At 56.5% G+C, this 23,079-nt stretch overlaps 1 protein-coding gene across 1 annotated transcript in view; it reads left to right on the forward strand.

The window, feature by feature from the left end:
- The window catches only part of LOC119095780 (semaphorin-1A), a 143,728-nt gene that overhangs the window by 38,820 nt on the left and 81,829 nt on the right, over window positions 1–23,079 (forward strand). The window contains exons 4-6 of the mRNA XM_037218636.1: window positions 4,174–4,236; window positions 5,706–5,813; window positions 20,731–20,824. Of these exons, the coding sequence (XP_037074531.1) occupies window positions 4,174–4,236; window positions 5,706–5,813; window positions 20,731–20,824 (265 nt within the window). The remainder of the gene's footprint in view (window positions 1–4,173; window positions 4,237–5,705; window positions 5,814–20,730; window positions 20,825–23,079) is intronic.

A 23,079-nucleotide genomic window follows, 5' to 3' on the forward strand; every position in this document is an offset into this window, starting at 1 on the left:
CCAATCGTTTTGCGAAACGAAGCCCCTGTTTGACACCAAGGTGATAGTGCTTCCCATAATTGCTAGGTTCTGAATATCTAAATGACCGGCATTTTATTTTGGTGCTGAATGCATTTATGACAGCAAGTGCTTTGAGCGATTGTTGGCGAGGCTAGATTCGGTGGTGAACGCTATATGTTGCCGGAAAATATGGCCCTGGAGCGTGAGAGACGCCGAACTGAGTGTCGGGTGGAGGCGCGGTCCGTCCCCGCCCCTCGCCCCCTGCGACCCCGCAAGGCCGCACTTCTCCCCCGCTGTACGACGGCCGACTCGAGAGAGTTCTGGCCGAGCTCCGGGCTGGTCTGCCCGTTAGCGAGCCCAGCACCGCCGCGAACGGCATTATTAGGAAATTTACAGCAGCCCACTGCGTGCCCCGACCAATATTGGGCGTCGTTATCCCTTATTAACCGGCCGGATTTGAGAAGTTGGGCCGGGATTGTCGGCCAAGTTAGCCTTTGTGACGAACTTGTCGCCTGATGATGCGGCGTGTGGGGCTGGCAGCCACCGCGGCGCCCCGGGCCGCGCCGCGCGTCCGTCTCCACCGCGCCGAATGCGCCGCCGTTTTCGTCATCATTTGCCAGCGGGCGGGCCCGCTGCTGGTTCAGCGGCCCGCGTGCGCCGCTAATGGCGGCAGACGCCGCAATCATCTCGAATTTCCCCATGCGAATTTTAGCGGCGGGGGCGGCGCGGACGACGCGGCCGGAATTCGCCGCCGGCGTGGGTAGCGTGCGCGGCGCGGCGGGGTGGGCACGTGCGGGACGCTCGTCGGGCGGGTATTCTGGAGCCGGCCGCGGCTGGCTGGCGCTGACGACGGCTGCTGCGTCTGGGCCGGGGCCGTGCGCTCTGTCTGTTGAAAGGGTGAACCATCTGTGGTCAGCACCCTGGCCATTGCCTGTAAAAAGGGTCTGGCTGAGAATTAGTTGGGCATTTAAGTTAAGCTAGGTATGTTGGTTAGGCGGGTTACGAACCAGAGGCTGAAGCCGAACTTGGACGAGTACGGCACTTCGGCAGCGGGCATGGAGAGGACAGCATCGCGGCCTGTTTGATGACTAAGCAAGCTCTCTGTCTCCAAGGAAGATAGATAATCTGCGCTTATGAGTCTGTGATGTAGGATACGAGCCTCTCCGTGCTGCCTTCCAGCTCGCCCAGAGTCGGCTTTAATTGGCGAAGGCACGGGGCCTGTGGGTCACGGCCTCCCACGTGACGTTGACCTCTTGGCATTAACTACATGCAATGCATGGTAAGAGCTGATCTTAACATGCAGCTTTCGGTTCCTCCACATGTCTAGTTTGTCTCATTTGTGTTATTTCCTATCTGTAGTATTTGCACAGCCACATGGTGGCTATGCCTCTGCAAATGGGCAAAGGTTGTGAGTCAGAGTTGTGGGCGTCAGGGGAGGCAATACCGAGAAATCTGGCGTGACGCAGCTGTCACAGCTGACGTCTCTTAACGGCGAAATTACAAAGTTAGGCTAATTTCAATGAATGTTGGGGGAGGGCGCTGGCGCACCTGCCATACTACAAGGCCGTGTCTTATGCATATCCATGCTCATGACCACTGCCGTGCGCTTCTCCACGCCCATGCCATGTCCGTGCCCATGCCCATGCTCATACCTATGTACGCACTCATACTCTACCATACCCATTCCCCTTACCATGCTCATACCCACCCATGTTATACCCATACCCATACTTTACCGATGACCTTGCCGTACCCATGTCATACCCATGCCCATATCGTACCCATATCCATATCGCACCCATACCCATGTCTTACCCATACCCATAGCATACCCACACCTATGCTGATGTCATATTATACCCCGTCACCCAATGTCGGGCACAGCTGCTGTGGACATACCGACGAGGGCTGGAGGCGCATGGATTCGCGTTAGGGGGGGGGGGGGGGTAGTGGGAGACGCCTAAGTTGAACCGTAGGAGTCTAGTTCCAGGTGAGAAATTGGTGACCAGGTTCAAGGGCAGAACAGTGTAGGGTCAAGGTCAAGGTCAAGGAGTCGTGCAGGTGAGACATTGGTGACCAGGGTCAAGAACCTCATGTGGCTACAAAACTGTCCAGGGGATGTGCTTGGAGCTTCTGAAAGAGACAACCCCGCGAGGACAGAGGCAGTGAACTTGAGAAGTTATCTGACATTTCCAGCAGACCGGGGACCCTAGAGGCGTGGGCAGTGTCAGAGGAGACCCACTGAAGGGAGAAGTGGATAGAGTAACAGGGGAGACCCACTGCGGGGAGACGTGGGCAGAGCCGGACGAAGCGGCAGAATTGGGGCACCGAGCAAAAACTGCGGCCGGACAGGCGCCGCCAGATGGCCTTCATTGGGAGCGAGCCCACGCGCCGGAGGTGGCCTGTGATGCGGGGCCGCGGCGTGGGCTGAGGCGCGGCGTCTAGCTCTGCCACGGACTGAACATCCCAGACTGTGGTCGGGGCTGGAGGTAATGTCGCACAGGCCCAGCAACTTGAGAGGTGGACGTGCGCGTTAGAACGGGTCGGTATATGATCAAATTAGCCAGCTGTATGTAGCTGCAATGTCATGAATCAGGGTTGATGTACTCCCTAGCACACGCCGACAGAAACTGGGCCGGCATGCAGGCCGTTACGTTGTGAGACTTCTCGAGCCTGTGGTCCTGCTGTTGTTCAAGCCGTAGGCCCCGGCGAAGTTCCGGCACTGCGTTCGCATACATATCAGTTGTCTGGACCCCATGGTGTTCATTAGCGAGGCTGGCCCTTTTCCTCCCTTCGCACCACATGCACCTCCTGTCCTCCCAGTTCACCTCTTTGGACTGCTCCGATTCGCCCCGCTTCTCCCAGTTTGCCCAACTGCTCCGTTTCTTTACACTGGTTCTCCAATTCTCCCCTGCGGTCTGCTGCTGCGTTCGGTCTCCCGCCCCCTCCCCCCCACCATCCCCACTTCGCCGGAGTAGCTCCATCTTTAGCTCCAGCTCCAGCTCCAGCTCCAGCTCCAGCTCCAGCGCCAGCTCCAGCCCCAGCTCCAGGTCCAGCGCCAGCGCCAGCTCCAGCTCCAGCTCCAGCTCCAGCTCCAGCTCCAGCCCCAGCTCCAGCTACAGCTCCAACGCGCCCCACCGTCAGCTCTCCTCAGCCTGTCTGCAGCATTGCCCACCATCCCCAGATGCTGCCCGTTGCGACCGTATCCAATTCACGTTGTGTCCAGTGCCCCCGGCGTCCCCTGCTTGCATCGACCCACTTGTCCGTCTGGCTCCTCCCAATCCGCTCTTGTCCAGGTCCTCTCGGTCCGCTCTCGTCCAGCTCCCCCCGGTCCGCTCTTGTCCAGCTCCTCCCGGTCCGCTCTCGTCCAGCTCATCTAGGCGAGTCGAACGTCACCATCCGCGGGATGCCGCGACCGCCACCAGATGTCGCGTCCCGGCCCGACGGAAATCCATAAAACCGGCGGATGGCTTCGCGCCCAAACCCCGGCCGTGTCGTCCAACGCCGCGCCGTTTCGGGGTTGGGGGTGGGGCGGTACCGGTGTCTTTGTACGCCCTGCGGTGCGGCCCCGTCTCTCCCGCCCTCCGCATTCACGGCGAGTGTCGACGCGGACGTTTATCTGCCGTGAAAGCGTCGTTAGCGGTCTGAATGGCCGGCCCGCCTCCCTGAGGGGGTGGGAGAGACGGCGAGGAGGCTACCGGGTGGGGAGAAGGGCGAAGAGGGGGGGGGGGGGGGGGTACGTGCCGTGGTCAGAGCGTGGCGGTGAGCTAACGCAGCACACCTCAACGTGCGGTGCCGCGGGGACTATTGTCCCGATGTGCGGCCATTGTGCGTCGGCCCGATCGATGCCTTGTTTCCTGAATAGACCTTGTCCGGAGGATCCGCGCATCGCTGCGACTGTTGGAACATCGCATTGTGGCGCTCCATTATGCGTGGTATCTAGTCCGATTCCTGAGCGTTCTTTGCCCCTTCCCGAACCCCATTCCATTCCATGCCTTCCTGTGCCGCGCCGGCGAATTATGTCATTCCCCGCAGCCGAATGAAGTGATTTTGCATTGATTTGTGATTTGCACGACTGCGTCGGATTAGCGGCGCGTCATATGAGAGCAGCGCGCCGCTGCGTGGCTTTCTTCGTGCGCGGCGGCAGGGTGACACCGTTCTCTGCTGTTTCAGAAGCTGAGCTGGGCCTCGAACGCCTCAACAGTGGAGCTGTGTCGTCTGAAAGGGAAGCCGGTGGTGAGTGCTCAATAAACACGCCGCCGGCTGCAGCCATTTCCACGACGCCCTCGAGGCCATCTCGCTTGTCTTCGGTTACGGCGTTCACACTGCGGCCTGAGGTTGGGCCAATAGGATGGGGAGGCTCAATACACGGAGTGTCCCGCACCCGGGGCGAGTGGGTGTTGTTACTGTCCGGCTGTGTACAGCTTAGTCAATGATTATCCTAGCGACGACCTCAAAATAAGTCTGCTTATATCTGACTCCAGCGACCTCGAATGTGGGTCAGATGGGCGACGTTGATCCAATCTGTTTAATCCAGGACATTTGCCACGAGCGTGACAAGCTGTTTTTCGCTAGTCGTTGGGTATGTTAAAGTCAGCGGCAGCGTTTTTAGCGAAACATACACAACTGGCACCACGGTGCTGGGCAGAGTCTACTGCTTACTAGGCGGAGGCCTAGTGCTTAGACCATGTCGCACCATGGCCCTCGGGCGCCAGGGCTCATCCAGACCAGGTGTCCCGCGCTCCGCACGTCTGCTGAATGACTGCTGCTGCTGCGCCGCGCGCCTGCTGAACGGCTGCTGCGCGCGAGGAGGACCGTTGCGTGCCGATCCTGGCGGCGGGCAGCGCGCATACTTTACTGGCGCGCGGCGGCAATTTCTCGCGGGACGTGGTGCGTCGACCCCAGCCAAGATTGCATCTCCATCATCGCTCCGACCGGGCGCCCCGATTACGCGTAATCATTTCGGCGGTCGAGGACGTTTAAGTGGGAGAGGGAGGGGGATTGGGCAGCGATGGCGAACCGCACGAGCGGGGGCGGACGGGCGCGCGTGTCGGACAACACTTGTCGTCTCTGGCGTGCTGTAACCACCACGACGCGGCTGCACCGTCCGTTCGGGACCAGGAAGTTCTCGCGTGCATGCGCACATGCGTGCACCGGCACGCAGGCGCTCATACGTGCCTCTGCTCTTGCTCGCGTGTGTGAGCGATCGAGCGTCCTCATGTAGGGTGCGTGGGTGTGCGTATTGTATTGCGTCTGTGGATCCGCGTGGTCGGCAGTAAGCAATTGGCTGATTCAGGAATGAAGGGAGGGCAGGTGGAATTGGTCGACAACACACGTTTCTCGAAAGTCGTGGCCCTACTTTTTTAAACAAACACCATTTTTTTGTGGTTTTGTCGGTTATGAAATAGCCTGAGCAGCATTATTGTCATAGCCATGAAATTTTGCCCCAAGGAATGCATGTTTGTGTGATAGCGATCTTTGTTTAGCTTCTGTAATATCTCAGCACATGATCTTTCAAAGCCCAACAAAATTAGAGGGTGGAGGCTGGGGCAAATCAACATGGGGGCATGGCCCGTATTTAAAATCGACTCGCCCCTGCTTTTCTCCATCATCTGACAGCACCTCGGAGAACAGACGCTTCTATGTTGACACATGTCCATCTGTTGACAACCGCCCCATGTTGACAGCCGTCCCCCTGTTGACAGGTGGAGTGCCAAAACTACATCCGCGTGCTGGTCCGCAAGGCTGACGGCGGCCTGTTCGTCTGCGGCACGAACGCCTTCAGCCCCAAGTGTCGCCACTACCGAGTCACGGTAATTAGCCGATGGTATCGGCGCGCGCGCGCCCCAGCATCGGCTGATCTCGCGGGCCGGGGCGCCGCCGGGCCTGGCTCGTCGCCAGGATCGGCGCGCGCGCCCTCAGCTGGGGACCACGTGCGCTGAGGGCGGCAACGCAGTGGAGTGGTGCGGCACGCCGTTACGGTGCGCTACGCTACGAGTGCTCTGATTTATAGCATGTGTCACAACGGTGCCGTGACTCGTGTCTTGCGTTATCGCTGTCCGCTGGCACCACCGTACTATACATTTGCGGTGCTGCGACCTGGCGGCAGCCGCTGGCACTAGGTCTCTGCACTCCTGTCACCTAGCGGTAGACTTTGAAACCCGATCATAATCCTCTCCGTCGTCACCGCCTTCGCCGACCGGCAGGTGGCGGCCATTCACTGGCCACCTAGCGGCAGCTATTGACACTTAACTTCAGGCATAGATCCTGCCATCTAGCGGCTGTAGGATGTACTAGATGGCGTTGGCTGGCCCCGCCGCAGCCAGGTAAAACGTATGGTGCGAGCATAGCCGCAGCCAAAGGGAGGGGTTCCGAACCCCGTCCCCCCTAATTCAAAAGCTTTACGCAGGCTTTTCAGACTCTTGATTGTGGCACTGGTATATCACAGAAAAAGTAATGCAAACCCGCGCTTATCTCCTGAAGATCAGGCAAAAAATGTGTCATATTGGTTTAAACTGGGGACCCCAACAGCGTCGCTAGATGCGGCAATATCTGATTCTATGCATATGAGGACCTACCTCAAATAATTGGCACGAGTTTTGTAGCATGCACACAGTAGTGGCATGGACGTCAAAAGACATTTGAGGTTTCCAAACATTTCTAGCATTTTAACTTTTTCGATGGCCTGTTTTCATGGTGTCGAGCTTTAGCAGGATTTAATTCTCTGTTAACGCTGTACAGCTGTGGTTATATGTTTGCCTTAGTCGTGCAAAAATACTATTAAGATATAAGTTACAAATTTGCGGTCAACGTGTATGGGGAACGATCAAGGTAATGGGCCTCCTCCCCTGATAAAAAGCCTTGATTGTGCGCCTACTTGAGGTTGCAGGATTGGTCCCGGTCCCAGGCAGTGAATTCGAGCCCAGACAGATCAGTTTCCGGCTCAGCCCTGCTCACTGGTTGGTTGGTTGGTTGCTGGTTGATGGCAGTGTGAAGCCGCTGGTGAGGCACGGCTCGTGCCTTTGGTCGCCTCTTGGCCGGGCCGTGGTTTGGGGCCGCCTGTGGGCCGGGCCGTGGTTTGGGGCCGCCTGTGGGCCAGGCCGCGGTGTGGGGCCGCCTGTGGGCCGGGCCGCGGCGTGGGGTCGCTGCTGGACCGGGCCGTAGTACTGGGCCGTCTGTGGGCCGGGCCGTGGTACTGGGCCGTCTGTGGGCCGGGCCGTGGCGTGGGGTCGCTGCTGGACCGGGCCGTGGTACTGGGCCGTCTGTGGGCCGGGCCGTGGTGTAGGGCCGCCTGTGGGCCGGGCCGTGGCGTGGGGTCGCTGCTGAACCGGGCCGTGGTACTGGGCCGCCTGTGGGCCGGGCCGTGGTGTGGGGCCGCCTGTGGGCCGGGCCGCGGTGTGGGGTTGCCGCTGGGCCGGGCCGTGGTGCGGGGCCGTCTGTGGGCCGGGCCGTGGTATGGGGTTGCCGCTGGGCCGGGCCGTGGTACTGGGCCGTCTGTGGGCCGGGCCGTGGTATGGGGTTGCCGCTGGGCCGGGCCGTGGTACTGGGCCGTCTGTGGGCCGGGCCGTGGTATGGGGTTGCCGCTGGGCCGGGCCGTGGTATGGGGTTGCCGCTGGGCCGGGCCGTGGTATGGGGTTGCCGCTGGGCCGGGCCGTGGTACTGGGCCGTCTGTGGGCCGGGCCGTGGTATGGGGTTGCCGCTGGGCCGGGCCGTGGTGCGGGGCCGCCGCTGGGCTATGCCATAGCGTGGTGCCGCCGGCCACTCGGTGGTGTACCGTGCCGGGTGCGCCGACATCGGCCAGCCTAACTCACCCCGCGCTGCTCCACATGCCGACGCCGCACGTGGCACCAGCGTGTAACCTTTGCAGCCCCGCCTAACGCCGCCGGCCCCATTTTCCTCCGCTGTCGGCTGAAGGTGATGACCTTCAGAATCCAAAGGCAGCTCAGCCGGGCTCTTTATTTTCCACAGCCGTCCTCTGCAACGGGACAGCCGTTGTATTTGCTAGCAGCCTGCCACCATTGCACTGCCCACGTCGGCTGTTGACACGCAGCGTAAAGCCGTGTCTAGCGTTTGCTTTGGGGGTTACACCCCAATAACGACCGCGGAATGGCTTGAACTTCTCTCTATCGACCGTAAACATCGGCGTAATTGACCCCCGCTATTGGTAGTGGTTGCCATCGGACTCCGCCGGAATTTCTGGTCCCAGGAGAGGTAAAATTCGTCCTTTCTGGAGTGGTGGATCGAACTTGTTCGGTTTGGGATATTGTGTGCTGTTCCGGTTAGGGGCGTCGTGTGGTTGTGGGAAATAACCATTGCAAGTGGGATATTTTGAGCCGCGATGAAATGTCCGGCAATTTGTACATCAAGCAAGGGGCATCGCATTGGTAAATATTCTGCAGTCTGAAATGGCCGATTCCGGTACAGCCTTTGACCGGACTGCTAGCTAGCTTTGATTCGCACCCTTGGAACAGGCACATGTCCCGGCCACATTTTGCCCGTCGACATATACTGCTCGGGAACGGCTTCCGGACCGCGGATGGTTCTGAATTATAAATCACACAAGCCGCGATATGGAGATGATGCTGGATTGCGCCCTAGGCGGAGGCATTGTGCCGAGTTCTATGGGTGAGCAGCGTTGAATGCATAGTATGCACTTCCACCTTCTGGTGGCAGCCTGCTTGAACGCCAGGCTCATTCGGCGAGCGCCCGGGCCTCCCGAATCACCATCCATAAACGTCACATTGGGCATCCGGCGTCCGTCCATTTCTCTGGACCGAAATAATCTCAACGGGTTCGGGCGGCGTTTCAATCAAATGACTGGAAGCCGGGCGGCGGCGAGGCGCGGATTTGGCGTACAGTCGGGTGCAGGGTGAAGGCCGGCTGTCGTTGGGGAATCGGCTTAGTGGTGCAGCGAAGGGGAAGGGGATGTGGAGGAGCCGCCTGGTGAAGGGCGAGGGGACCCGACAGCAGGGGGATAAGAATCGGGCGAATGCAGGGGGCTGTGAGAAAGTCGAGATGAAGATACCGGGTGAAGTTTGATGTTGGATACCATCCGTGAGGGAGGGGGGGGGGGGGAGACGAGCATATGTTGAGATGGACGGATGGGAAGAGAGACCACGCCCGTTAGTGGAGGTGCGTGAGTGGACAAACTTTCCTTCGCTTGACGCAAGCAAAGTACTGGCAACGGTATACGATTGCACCTACGATTGAAAAGTTGTGTACGTGCTGGTGCATTTCGCTACTGTACTGACCTGATCTGACTCCTGTGCCATACCCGCGCTGTACATACCCTCCCCTCCCCCGCCTGCACTGTTGCTATGGACCTCCCTGCGTTGCATGCACCTTTGCGTTCCCCTGTGCTGTACCTCGGCCCTCCGTGCCGCACCTCCGCCCTCCCGCACTGTACTCCCGCCCTCCCAGGCGCCACCGAGCCGCCCTCCCGCACTGTACCCCCGCCCTCCCAGGCGCCGCCGAGCCGCCCCGGCTTTGCAGGCGTCCCCCGGAGGGGCGTGGGCGGGCGGCGGGTCAGTAAACTCTTGACTGCCCCGCTGGGAGTCGACCCGGCCGTAACGCCCGGGGCCACGCCTGTTTAGCGGCGCTGTATTTATTGGCGGGCGGCGGGCCGGGCCCCTGGTGCGCCGCGACTCGAGGCGCCGGGCAGAGCTGGCAGCGCGGCCCGCAGCCCCCTGAGACCTCCGAGGCGAGCCACGTGGTCGGTCGGGGACTACTGGCCAGCGGAGAAAGATAGTTCAGTGCTAACTGTTGGCTGGCGGCGAGGCCTGAGAGAACGCTTCCTCGCTGATCGGGTGGTATAGGTTGAAATGAGAGCTCAGCCTCGCTCAGCCTCGCTCAGTCTCGCTCAGCCTCGCTGACGGGGTAGTTAATGGCCGCAGGCGGAAGGACAGGGGGACCGAGTGAGCCGCCGGGCACGGCCCACCTCGGGAAAGCTTAACGTCTGCCCCTTAGCGGTGCATGGATATTGATTTAGAAAGAGGTTTGGCCCACTTTAATTACGGTGTGCCGGAGCTCCAGGCTATAACATCAGCCTGAATTGACCGACGGCGCTTTTGAAAGTAAGGCCGCCAAACAAATGACAGAATTTGTTACTTGTGTGGATAGCCCTTGATTAATGTGGTCGTAAAACTGTAAGAATGATATAGTTTAACTATTGAATCATCGCGAATGAGTGTGTTTTTTGTCCACCTTTTGCCTCTTTCAAGGGTGTATGCGATAAACGTTACATACGCGGAAAATACAAGGCTTTAGACGAAGGCAAAGCTGAAAAATGTTGTTCTTCGCCGCACCAAGCAATAATCAGAGCGGCTCAGAGAGCCGATAGCATGTCAAAGGGAAGCTGCTGTTCGCCCCGCAAACAATAAGTCCCGTTGGAGCACCTCTATTTTGAGCTGGCTCGCCGGGCAGGACAGTCCGCGAAGAGCCGCCGACCGGGGCCTTATTACCCCCTCCCTGCCGGCTTTATAAAGTGCTCCATATACTGCGACAGTGGCGCGGCCAATGGCCCGTCGGGAATTAATTGGCCATTTATTTCGGGCTTATGATGGCGCCCGTCGTGTCAAGCTGGACAGTCGCCATTGAGCTACGACCTCCATTCCTGTCCGCTGCGCCGTGTCCGGGCGGCTGCCCGAGGCCTCCCGGCCGGCGTGTGCTGCGGCGCAGTCTGCCTCGCGGGGCCGGCCGGCGCCTGCGGGCAATATGAGTCGTCTGGCGTCATCGGTACTGCTCGGACGGCGCGAACTGTGGGTCCCCGAGCGTTCAGGCGTATTTGGCAAGGAAGTCAGCCAGAAAGCTGGGCAGAAGCGAATTTTTACGTTTACAGCTGTTTTATGAAAGGACCACGCCATTTGTCCCGAGTGGCAGTCTTGAGTCAACGCACGCTTCGCGATGTCCTGCATTGGCTGCGTGCCGGCCGGTGGCCCGGCTGAGTCAGCGGCGAGTCAGCGGCGTGGTTCTGACGGGCCTGACGGCCGGATTGCCGACTGCTGCTGAAGTCGGACCGGGATGAGCGGCTATTAATAAATTGCTGCCGCCAAACATGTCCGGCTTCCCTTCAAGCCGTCGGCCGCTATTGCACGAAGCGTTTATGAACGCTGATTTGGTTGTGACGGAATCCGAAGTGTTGCACCGCTGGGTGCTTGGCTCGCTTATGATTCATATGACCTTTATCCGTGACTGTGAATGATCGTCTAATTGGAGCTCGTCGCGAGTTCCTGCAGATAAGCTCTCCCCGGTGCGTAGCGTGATGTTAAGGATAGCAGGACACCTTTTTTGTGCCTTCCATTTTTTGTTAGATCAGACGCGAACGATTTTATCTTATTATTTATGCTTGCGTAATAAATGCTACAAAAGCTCTGAAACACTGTTTAGATAACGCTTATGCAGACATGGGCTAGTATCCCGCGATTCCAGCAAAACGTAAAATGGCTATCATTTGTCCCCTATGGCGCGGACCGCAGTGGCTCTTTTTTAGGCGCACTTAAGCTTTGGGAATGGGAGTATGACATGGTCCACAATGACTCACTGATTCAGAATTCCACCAGTGCGCTTCTGGATAACGGGCCCTCGCCGCCCACTGGGCCAAAAACAAACGCTAATTTATACACACCGCTAGAGGTGCCACTTTTAAGCCCACAGTGTGCGGGTTGTCAGCTAAGAAGTGATACCGCCAATCCGTAGCAGCAGGCGACGGCCCTCAGCAGATTCTGCCGTCGCCATGACGACGGCGGTCGCGATATCTGCATCTGGGAAGGAAGTAGTGTAGTGCTGTTTCAAAGCGTCGACAGTGTAATTTAGAGTCGAAAATAGTTGCAAATTTATAACCTCCATGATATCTTGATGATGGTTTAGCGGTATTACTCAGTGCTGTTATTGGACTTAACTGATCTTGAGTTTTCACCAGAGCATGTTTTTAAATATACCCTAAAGCTGGGACACTCCCTTTAAATGCGTATCATTCATTGCAGTCAATGCTGGCTGTTATGAAGTAACCGCTTATTACAGACCGGCCTTCACCGCTTACTTTTGTAAGCCTATCGCTAGGCCGCCCACCACCGCAAGTTTCGAGTACTTTTTCAGACTATTAACTTCAGTAATCAACGCATCCTTTAACGTTAACTTAACCCAATACCTCAACATCGCTGAGTCCCAGCACACGTACCGCTGGCACTCACTTGCACTAGCGAAACTTGTAATTGACCTGAAGACTTCTTCTTGTCAGAAAACTGCAGCATTTTTGAAGTTACCAGGACAACTGACTGTCACATCCGTTGACGTCATCACCCGAGCCGCACTCGGTCGTTAAATGAAGCTCGGTCACCACGCGCTGCCGCGAGATTACCAAGCCATCGCACCCTTCAAAAGCGCGCAGTGCGACAGCTCTGCCGCCGACCCGCTAGTCCCGTCCGCCGCCGCCCCGTCCGTGCGCCGGGTTGCTCTGTGACGCCAGCTGCCTCGGTTCGAGGAAGCGCTGAGCTCCGCAGCGACCATCGCTTCGCAGAACGCCTCGACGTGCCGCCGACCCGTTAGCCCAGCCGCCGCCACCCTGTCCGCGCGCCGGGCTGCTCTGTGACGCCAGCTGCCTTGGTTCGAGGAAGCGCTGAGCTCCGCAGCGACCATCGCTTCGCAGAGCGTCTCGACGTGCCGCCGACCCGCTAGTCCCGTCCGCCGCCGCCCCGTCCGTGCGCCGGGCTGCTCTGTGACGCCAGCTGCCTCGGTTCGAGGAAGCGCTGAGCTCCACAGCGACCATCGCTTCGCAGGGCGCCTCGACGTGCCGCCGACCGCCATCGCTGGTCGTGATGGGGGTGCCACGCTATTTTCGGCGAAGCGAGCGCGCGCCTCCACGAACTGGCGCTTCTGCGGCAGCGAATTAATCAAATTGATTCGCCTCGTGTGTGCAATAAGTGGTCGTACTTCATGGAAATATGGGCCGCGTTCGGGCGAGGGAACAGGGTCGAGGCACCGCTGTTGATCGACTGGGCACGAAGGTTACAGATACGACGAAGCGTTGTTGCACAACATACAGGTACAGAGCCGAATGGGGGAGTTACAAGGCGTCAGCGAGTCGTGCGACGCCGGGCGGTGGGGGGGGGGGGGGGGGGGGCAGGCAGGGCGAAATATTTTTTAGCAACTGCACGTGACGTCCGCCGTACGAACTCACCCCAACTGGCGTGTTGCGACGTCACCGACTTGTACAAATGTGGCAATGACATGAGTAAAATAAAAACAATTAATTCTTTTCCCTAATCGTTGATTTTGAAAGTTTCATTGCACGCAGTTGCGGACGATGACTTCCTAACTTGGATGTATGAAAGCTTAAAGCAAGACCAGACAGGCTAACTTTATCTCAGCCACTCACGCCAAGACGCAGTCGTATCGTACGGTTGTCTCACCAGGGGGCCTCCTGAGAAGCTTTCATCCTCCCACCTCCCTTCGAATGTCCGCCGAGTGTCCTGGCCCGGACGGGGCCCGACTTGGTTGCTCTGACCGGACGGCGCCCGACTTGGTCGCTCTGACCGAACGGGGCCCGGCTTGGTTGCCGTGACCAGACGGGGCCCGGACTGGCTGGAGGGAGCGGAGGGTTCGAAGTTGAAACCTTGTGAGTTACAGCTGCCCGGGCCGACACATATTTCCATATATTGACCATTTGCATTCCGGTACGTCATAGCCTATCTTCAATGCATATTCTATGTAATCGGATTTGGGTCGTTTTGTTTCGGTCAGCGGGTCCTAAGTCCCATATATACAGGGTCTGCATGCATTTTCTTTGAATTACTGCGTCCACTGGCAAAAAGAAGGCACGCGAGCAGTCCACATCTGATATATGGAAGTAAGGTTATATGTGATATTGTCAATGACATTGCCATTTCATCTGCACGCTTACAGCTTTTGAGGCAGACAATGGTCCATGTGGGCTGTCGTCAGGTCACCCAGGCGGTGAACAAATATTGCGGCTGCATGCTCTAATTGATGAATAATACGTTTTCTCTGCTTTTGCTTTAGCCGATTGAGACCACGAAAGATGTTTTCGTTTTAGTTTCTTCTTTTGGACAGGCTTCGTGCGGTTCCAACAATTATTTTAGTCCAGATAAAGGCAGAACAGGGTTTTTTTAAAACAAGTTTCACCTTTTGATTCGATTTATAGTGCGGTAGCGCCGTGGATTGTAGTGCTACTGCTATGGTGACGCTGTCATGTTGTGCTGGTCTTCGATATAGCCATTCTCAAGCCCGAGCATCGCAGGCTGCTGCCCAACAAGTAGCAAATGAATGACACTCCTGAAGATGGCATGTCAATAAGTACGAGATGCTGTATTTTCCAACGCATAAAACAAACAATGACGTTGGCGAGCAGATTGAGCAGAACTCTGTTGATTGGTTCTATTTACCGTGCTTAGTTTCCTCCTGATGGTATCGCGTGGTATCGCGCATACCGCAAAGTCCATGTCTGTGCAATGTGTTTTTCCACGTGGTCGCAGTCGCAGCAACAAACGAAAAGGGCGCACTGGAGAGAGAGCCGTTTACCTGCCCACATATTTCACATGAACATGCAAATGACATTGTAAAGTTATACGCCTACCGTAGCGAAGTCTTTTGAAATACTCTTCAAGTTCATCTTGTACACATTCTGAACATCAGTGAATGCAGAATCAGAAGTTCGAACTTTCGGTACGCACGTCGTCGTTCCCTGTCGCCGGCCGGATCGGTCCGGTTCTGCCTTGTGCTTCTGCGGGGGTGTTTTTATGTTCAGTAGCGGTGCTCACCTTCACTTTATGACGGGGTTTCCACTGTCCGTCCGACACCATTTTTGGGGAACGATCGCGATGCGGGAACGACTTAGGTCTAAGCAATAATTTATACAAATGTATGGAAAGAACTATGGTGGTCGTTTTAGCGGCTCTCTGAAAGCGAAAGCACTATTTCACTCTCAAATATGCCAGTGACAAAAGTGTAGACAATCAGTTTGAATGGCCCAACGAATTCGCTCCCGGCTCGGCGGGCTTTGCTGCTGCTGGTGGCAGGGGAAGCTAATCTGATGTGGTGGCCGGTGACCCCAGCGTTGCAGTCACCATGTTTACATTGCAATGGAATGTTGATAATGCAGTGTTCTCATCGGAGTCAGGTTTGATAAGCTCTCTTACGAGTTAAAAGACCGACTGCATCACGCAACCATCTGGAGAAAACGTTCAGTTGCAGGTGTGTGGAACCAAGGAAGGCGTTGTCGAAGATAATGCATTTTCTTGCTGCAGCGCTGTAGACCAAGAGAGTCTAACTTGAACAGATAAAGCGCTTTTAATTGGAGTGGCACGGTATGAGCTGGCCGTCACACTTTCCATGAGGTAATGCCATCCTTTTGACCAATGGTCAGAACGCTGTGTAATTATCGGTAACAAATAGCAGCAAGCACAATTGCTCAAAGTTGTGCGGCATAACTCTCATGCTTATATAAAAGTGCTAATGACATGCGTAATTCTCTCGCAAGATCACAATGTGAGCAAATTATAGCTTTCCTCATCGGATTACCTTGGATGTTTAAAATTTGTCCGATGCGAACAAGGTGACGAAGCGAGCCGAAGGCGATCCAAATCCCGATAAGGTTGCCTCGCAGCGGCGCAGTAACACACGTTGATGGGGGAAAGAACTGGCAATGTGTATCGCAACGGAGTGGACTACTGTGTTCTTTGTGTGGAAGTTCATGCTGTGTTCACCAGGCAACGTGCGCCTGAGCGGCCACCATAACTCTGCCCATCTACGGCTGCTGGTAAGCAGGGATCTCGGGAACCAGACGCAAGAAAGTGTTCTCGGTAACACTGAAACTCGTTACATGCTGTAAACGAAGGCAAACTTTTACAAATCACCAAAGAGTTTCAACATGTCTAGTTCAAAGCTGAACCAATAGTCGACCGGCAGGTAACCCATTTCACTTTCTTGCTAGTTGTTACGAGGAACCACAAAGCCATACAGTATGATTTGCTGTGACCATTATCCACTCAGTGCATTGTCACATTTGGCACCGCTTTTGTCACAGCCACCAAAATAGTAAATTTTGACAAGCTCATCAATGTTAGCTATTGCAATTGTAGTCCTGGCCAGACTCTTGGCCAGTCAGGTTTTAGGCATTGTGAGTTGGAATTAAGGCGCGAGCGCGAATCTGTGAATCTCTGCTTAATTCACCAGACAGATGCACCATTCCACGCGCTGCCCAGATCCATTTATTGCTGTTCCAAAGTCGCTTGGCTTCTTTGCTTAGGTTTGGACATCATCTACATGATGAATGCCAACAATCACGTTTGTTATTGTATCGTCTCACGCCGCACAAGTTGTTAACTAGCATCGAGTAAGGATGGCTTAGTAAAGGAATTTTGCGACAATGGCTAATTCACATACAAAATTCGAGCGGCTGGCTTACATTCAAAGCAGATGCTCCCAATCGAAGTACTGCTTTTTCACGCGTAATCGAGTGTACTTGTTCACTTAAGTTCCATTCTGAAACGTAGCGCTCTCTCTTTAAGGCCCTTGCTGTTACATGGGTCACCATGCCAGCTGAAAGGCCCATCACAATTATAATCCTAAGAAGTGCGCTGGCAGTTATTACAAAATCGTAAAAGTGATATTCGCGCTGCTGCAGCCTCCGTCTATAGCTCTGTTGCTGCGATGGCCCAACGTTGTGGTGCCAGCCGCCATATTTCATACAGAGCTTGAAATCAATGCGCGGGTAATTAATAACGTTTCCGAGAACATTTACTCGCGTAAACGGATTGGAAGGGAGCCTTTTAAATGCTGCCTCACAATTCATAAACCCTTTTGGGAATGAGAATCCCCTCAGGAACCTATGGAAAGATGAACGAACGTTAATTGGAAAAGCTGTCACTGTAGCTACCACGCGTGGACTACCGCTACGCCGCGCATTCGCAACTTTGAGAGATTACGCGACGTTTTATCATAACACATTATCAGAAACGACTCAGGTGGAGATGTATTCACAGCATGTGCAGATGGTCTATTGAACGTACAAGTCAAAATCAGCCGAAGATTAGCCACGGAATTGGCGCTTCGCCAAGCGAAGGAGCCGACACAGGAGCCCCGGTCAGAGGCCGTGGTGTCTGTTCGCGTGACACCGCTGGTTAGACCTCCTGCTGGGTAGAGGCCCAGACCGTTCCGGGTGCGTGTGGCGGTGGGACGCGCGCCGGCGCGCTCACCTACTCATTAGCGGCACGGTCGCGGCGCCAGGAGCGCGGGTCGGGCCAGGCCGGACCGAGGGCGGGTCGGGCCGGGCCAGGCCGAGGATGGGTCGTGCGCGGGTCGGGCGGGGCCGGGCCGGCCACCGCTCCCTCTCCCGGCGCTGACTGACGCTGTTCTCGGCCGGTCAGCGCTGTTCTCACTGAAATGTAATCAATTACTAGAGCTAGTGGCTGAGCTGGAGCTAGTCAGTCGACAAAATGGGAGGCAAAACCGCGATGATGCGCCTGGCCGTGGTTGTCATAACAAAACACAACTTTTTTTTCGCTATGCCAAATACGTGTGGTGCGATATCAACGATCGCAATCAATCAAGGACTGCTGCCTTGGCGTTGATTTGGTCTCCACAGGTGCCCTGTAATCGGCTGGCCTGTACTACCATTGTACATTGTGCAGCCCTTTATGGTGGTCTTCGAGGTGTTCCTGGAAGGGAATGTTTCTCGTTTGAAAATATTGAAGCAGGGATCAGATGTGATAAAACAAGCTCACTTATAATTTTTGCTATACCTTTAAGTAGAGCAGACCTCTGTGGACAGCACAATTTCTCTGTATAGTAAATATGCCCTTCGATGCGTCTTTGTTTGATCTCGTCGTCGTAACTTGCACAACATTGATTGAGAGCCAACTGACGGCCGCTATATCTGGAAATGATGCTCACGAACGTCAGATATGAATATGGCGTTTTTATAACGTCATGAATGCCATGGCGACATTGAAATAATCTCCCCGAAATAGTCTCCCCATCTTCGCGGGCGCTAGCTCAGAAACTAGAGGGGCTTAGGTCGTAACAAGGCCAGGGCTGTGAACTGCACCGAATAATCTCCAAGATTGGCGTTTCAACTCAAAGCCCCACAGACATGCGAAACACTTCCTTTAAGCATTGCGTCGTGGAAGTTGTGTCGGACAAAAAAGATCGCAACTTTACGTGGTGTTGGTGTCAGGCCCCTGCAGTGGTTCGAACATGATAAACACTACCGCTGGGAATCACGCGTTGACACCAGACCGTGACGTCACGCGTTGACACCAGACCGTGACGTCACGCGGTGACACCAGACCGTGACGTCACGCGGTGACACCAGACCGTGACGTCACGCGTTGACACCAGACCGTGACGTCACGCGGTGACACCAGGCCGTGACCACCTGAGAGCGCCGGTCATTTCCAAGGAGTTCTGTTCCCCACGCATTACGTCATTTGCTTTGCTCTTACCGTCATCTCTCGCTCTCTGGGAGACCAATTTACCGTTCCGAACAGCGAAGCTGCTTCTTTTACAGCTGTTGACCGATGGAAATGAGCTGGGGGTCGCTGGCTGAGATGTGCTCCAAAGCGAGGCTGATGAGAGTCGCCGTGGATGTGCTGCGCTCGTTCGGTGTCGCCACCCCGCCTCGTCACGACATAAATATGAGGACGGTGCCAGAGCAGCACCGTCCTCGTGAGCGACGCTGAATTCCTTTTCTCCGCTCGAGAATATTTCACTGCTTCTGTGCGCGGTCGGACACAAAGCCCAGATTTGGCTCGAGTTATGTCCAGGCCGTGCGCTTTTCTCAGGAAGTTACGCCCCATGGGAGGCGCCTTCACGCGCTATTCTGAGTATTTCTCAGACGCCCACGCGCCCGGGCGCCCCATAATATCGGGGTAAGGCCCGGCCGGGTCCTCCCGCCAACTAGCCGCCCTGGGGAAATTACTTCGCCGTTCGCTAGATGGAGGGACAAATTCGCTCTGCTGGGAAAGCATCTTTTTGCTCGTGTCCTTTGTAGGCCAAGCTCTCTTCTTTTCATGTTGTGGGTTTCTTCGGAAGTACTGCTGGTCTTGGTGGGTCAGCACACTGAAAACTCGCTCTTTGTGCGCGTTTTGTGCGCGCGTCACGCGCGTCTTGCGCGTCACTATCCTTGTTTCTGCCAAACGTCAAATGGATTCCTTCTATGGTATTGACAGACTGCTGAAGCATTCTCATCTCACGCCGTCAACTTGACCACCTTCGTGCGATTTGCACTCTGACTACTCACTGCATTAACATTTGGCTGATCGAAGCTTTCAGCCTTCGGTTCATGTCCCCCACTACCATTTCTGTCCGAAGACGACCACCATGTGGCGAGCACGACCTTTATGTAACGAACACGGCCACCGCGCGGAGACCACTTCGTCATGTGACGAACACGGCTGATCTGTGACGAGCACAGTCGCCATGTGACGAGCACGTTCACCATGTGACGAGCACGGCCGCCATGTGGCGACCACGGTTGCCATGTGACGAGCACGGCTGATCTGTGACGAGCACAGTCGCCATGTGACTAGCACGACCGATTTGTAACGAGCACGACCGCCATGTGACGAGCACCGCCGCCATTTGACGAGCACGGCCGCCGTGCACGCCCTTGTGGCGATGGTGGCGGGCTCTGTGCTGCTGGCCGGACTGAGGTGCGCCGCTCTTTGACGGGGCATCGACCGCCGACCCGCGCCGGCCGGGCCGCTGACGAGCCTCACCGCTCGACCGCCAGCTGGAAACAGACGTCAGGCCAGCCAACAGAACTGTCGACAGACGCAGCCAGGCGTGCATTTGCCATCGTTTTGCGCCGTAATGTGTTTACTCTGTTTTTCCGCGCACGAACTGCCGCGATAGGGCGCTCTCCTTCGTTATTACGGGTCGTTTTCCAGCGGGTCTTATCAGCAGGACGTGATGCTTCCTAATGAGGTCTGCCGTGCCACATTACTTCTTGAGGTCTTATTTTACGGCCGTTGTTTGCTGCCGGTGGCCGCGCTCGTCCGTTTGGGGTAGTCGTCGCCCTCGCACGTCCGCTAGGGCAGCCGTCACGCCTTCGCTCCCCGGCCGCCATGCGCTGCCGGCAGGGCAATGCTGACGCGTCGCCAGTGACGCGCCGGTCTTTGTTAGAGGAGCACGCAGGTACTGACGTGCGGCAGCATCCGCGAGCGGTGCGGTTCATGCGCGGTATCATCCGCGGCGGCGCAGTTGACGTGCGGTATCATCCGCGGCGGCACGGTTCACGTGCGGTATCATCCGCGAGCGGCGCGGTTCATGTGCAGCATCATCCGCGAGCGGCGCGGTTCACGTGCGGTATCATCCGGGAACGGCGCGGTTCATGTGCAGTATCATCAGCGAGCGGTGTGGTCCACGCACGGAATGTGGCGTGCTTACAGGACCCGATATCTTGCGTCAGATTTTATCAGCAAAGCATGCCAGTCGCACTCGATAGAGCGTACAACCTGCGAACGCCGCGTCAGGTGTTCACTGACCCGAAAGAAGCATTCTGAATGCAATCACGTGAACCCCGCCAACAGGATTACGTAGTTGTGAAACCCCACCAATAAAACTTCATAAGTGTACCGTTCCTTCGGCGTTTGTGTGTTGCCAGAGCCGTATGCGTCCTAATTCTGACCTGCCCGTGAGCACTTGATGACCTTCGATGACCTGTGACCTGGGGAAGAGCGACGACTTGCGGCTGACCTGTCTCTCTGTCCGCAGGAGGATGGTTACCAGCTGGAGCCGCGTCAGGAGGAGCACGGCGTGGGCTTCTGCCCCCACTCGCCCATCCACAACAGCACCAGCACATACGTGGGTACGTGTGGTGACCGATGTCCCAGCGCCTGCAACCAATGACCCGAGACGCGACGGGCGTGGGCGCCTGCCGGATCGCACTGCACGCTCACAGCAGGCACACATATAGGCCTTGGTGGCTTTGTGAACTTAAGCTTGTTTACTCAACACGTGTTAGCCCTAGTATGATCGATGGCCAGCGGCTGATAACATATGATAGCTTTAATTTACTTAAAAGTTGATAGCGGTTTATATGCGCTGTATTGCTGACACTTCAATCATCCTAAGACTGTCTAAAGCGCCGGCTGATTCCTGCTCCAACAAGCGTAGGCTACGACCACCCTATGCGACGTACATACCAACAGCCATCAACAGGATCTCGATTTGTGTTTGTTCTTTCGTACCCCCGTCGTCCAAGTTTTCCTAGGTTCCTTTTGAGCGTGATTCGTGTTTAATAAAGCTGACATTAAAGGATAATAACAGCCTACCTGTAAATACGATGTCTGCTCATTTTACTGTAGCCCGCCAATTGCTTTCATGATCGTCATGCTACAGCATTGAATGTCCTCATTACTGTACGACATGGTCATTTTCGACCAAATTCGCTATCTTATAGCAGTGCTAGATGGATTCGAATTTAACATGAATGTGCTACCACTGATCCAGTATGATTGATGGTGCGAAAGGACATGAATATGCAATGCCCCGAGTGCCGTTTGAAGCGGCATCAGTAGCACCGAATACCGGCGGGAATATGATTTGAATCTGCGCTTGAACCCATATTCATACATTACATCGGATGAATTGAGAGTTCGACGATGACGGACGGTGACGTTTCAAATAAGCGGTCATCGGATGCTGCTTACGAGATGGCTTGTTCTGTTCTGGGAGGACGTATGAGAGGGGAAACAGACGACAGACGCACAGACGACACAGACGAGAGCCGAAGAACAGCTGAAGAATCAGGCGAATTTCTCACCGCTGCATCGCTTTGTCAACTATGCAAACACTTCAGCGCCACGACGCCATACCCCCCCACCCCCTTTCACCTCCTGCCGCGATGTCGTGACAGCGGGCACGTGTACACTCCCCGCCCCAGCACACGACCGCACCACTGTGTCGGGGAGGGGAGGCCGTTCTTCACGCCAATAGCTGGGGGCAGAGCGGCGACGGACGCCCCGGCGAGTTATGCCGGTAGCAACCCGTGTTTGCAGTGCGTTTGCGAAATTTACGGGAACTTAACGCTAATTTGCCAGTTGACGTTGCCGTTTAAAAAGTCAATGAGTCACGCCAGCGTCGGGGTGAGGGGCTGGGAACGGGGAGGGAGCGGGGGGGGGGGGGGGGCGACTGCTGCACTGAACGAGCGGGGAAGTTGATGAGCTTATTGCCCGCTGACGCGGGTGCCCCTCACCCGCGATATTAACATTCCCCAGGCTGTGATTTTTCAGGCCTTATCACGAGCACAAAAGCGGCGGCCGAGCCAGCCACTTGACGCACGCCGAAGCCGGCAGACGCGACGAAAAACGCCGATATTAAAACTCGCCTAGCTGCGCACCGCGGTCTGCGCGCGCGGCTAGGCCGGCCTCATTAGCGCGGTATCGCTGTTTCCAGCCACCGAGCGCGCGCGCCGCAGCCGCGCTCATCGGCGCTCCCTGGGCGCGCGCGCCTCTGAAATATGGCTGCTTATCGCCTGTTTAATATTCCGTCTCCTGAGCGGCCGACGGGCGGCGCTGGCGGGACGCCGCCCGGCAAATCCCCGGCGCAGCGGCCGCCGGCCCCGGCCCGTTTCGGAGACTTATTGCCGCGGGGCGTGGCCTCCGGGCCCGTATATCCGCGCTGTTGTCGACGTTGCGTGGCCGCCTCCACGGCTCCGGAGGGGGGCCGACACCGGCGGACTCCGGGAGAGGAGGGGTCGGGGTAGAGGCCGACCTCCCCAGACAAGGTGAAAGGGCGTCATTTTTGTTGTTCTACGCCCGGCTTTTGCGGTAGCCAACACGTTGCTTTTACGGAACTCCCACATCCCCCGCACTGTGGCGCTGGATCCGCCCCTGTTCGGACTGGCTCGCCCCGGGCGCCCAGCAGTGTGCTACGTCGGAGGGGAAGCCAGGGGAGGGCGTGGCGCGTGACGTGCTGAATATCGCCGGGGGCGCCTCCGTTCCGGAAAGGCTGGTCGGCCGGCAGGAAGGGAGGCGCCTGCTCCGATGACGTGCAGCGGGCCATGTCGATCTCACTGCGGGCGACCCGGGGAGCCCGATACCTATATATCGCCCCTGACCG

The sequence above is a fragment of the Pollicipes pollicipes genome, unplaced genomic scaffold (assembly GCF_011947565.3).
Source record: "Pollicipes pollicipes isolate AB1234 unplaced genomic scaffold, Ppol_2.1 Scaffold_4219;HRSCAF=4965_pilon_pilon_pilon, whole genome shotgun sequence".
Classification (NCBI taxonomy): domain Eukaryota; kingdom Metazoa; phylum Arthropoda; class Thecostraca; order Pollicipedomorpha; family Pollicipedidae; genus Pollicipes; species Pollicipes pollicipes.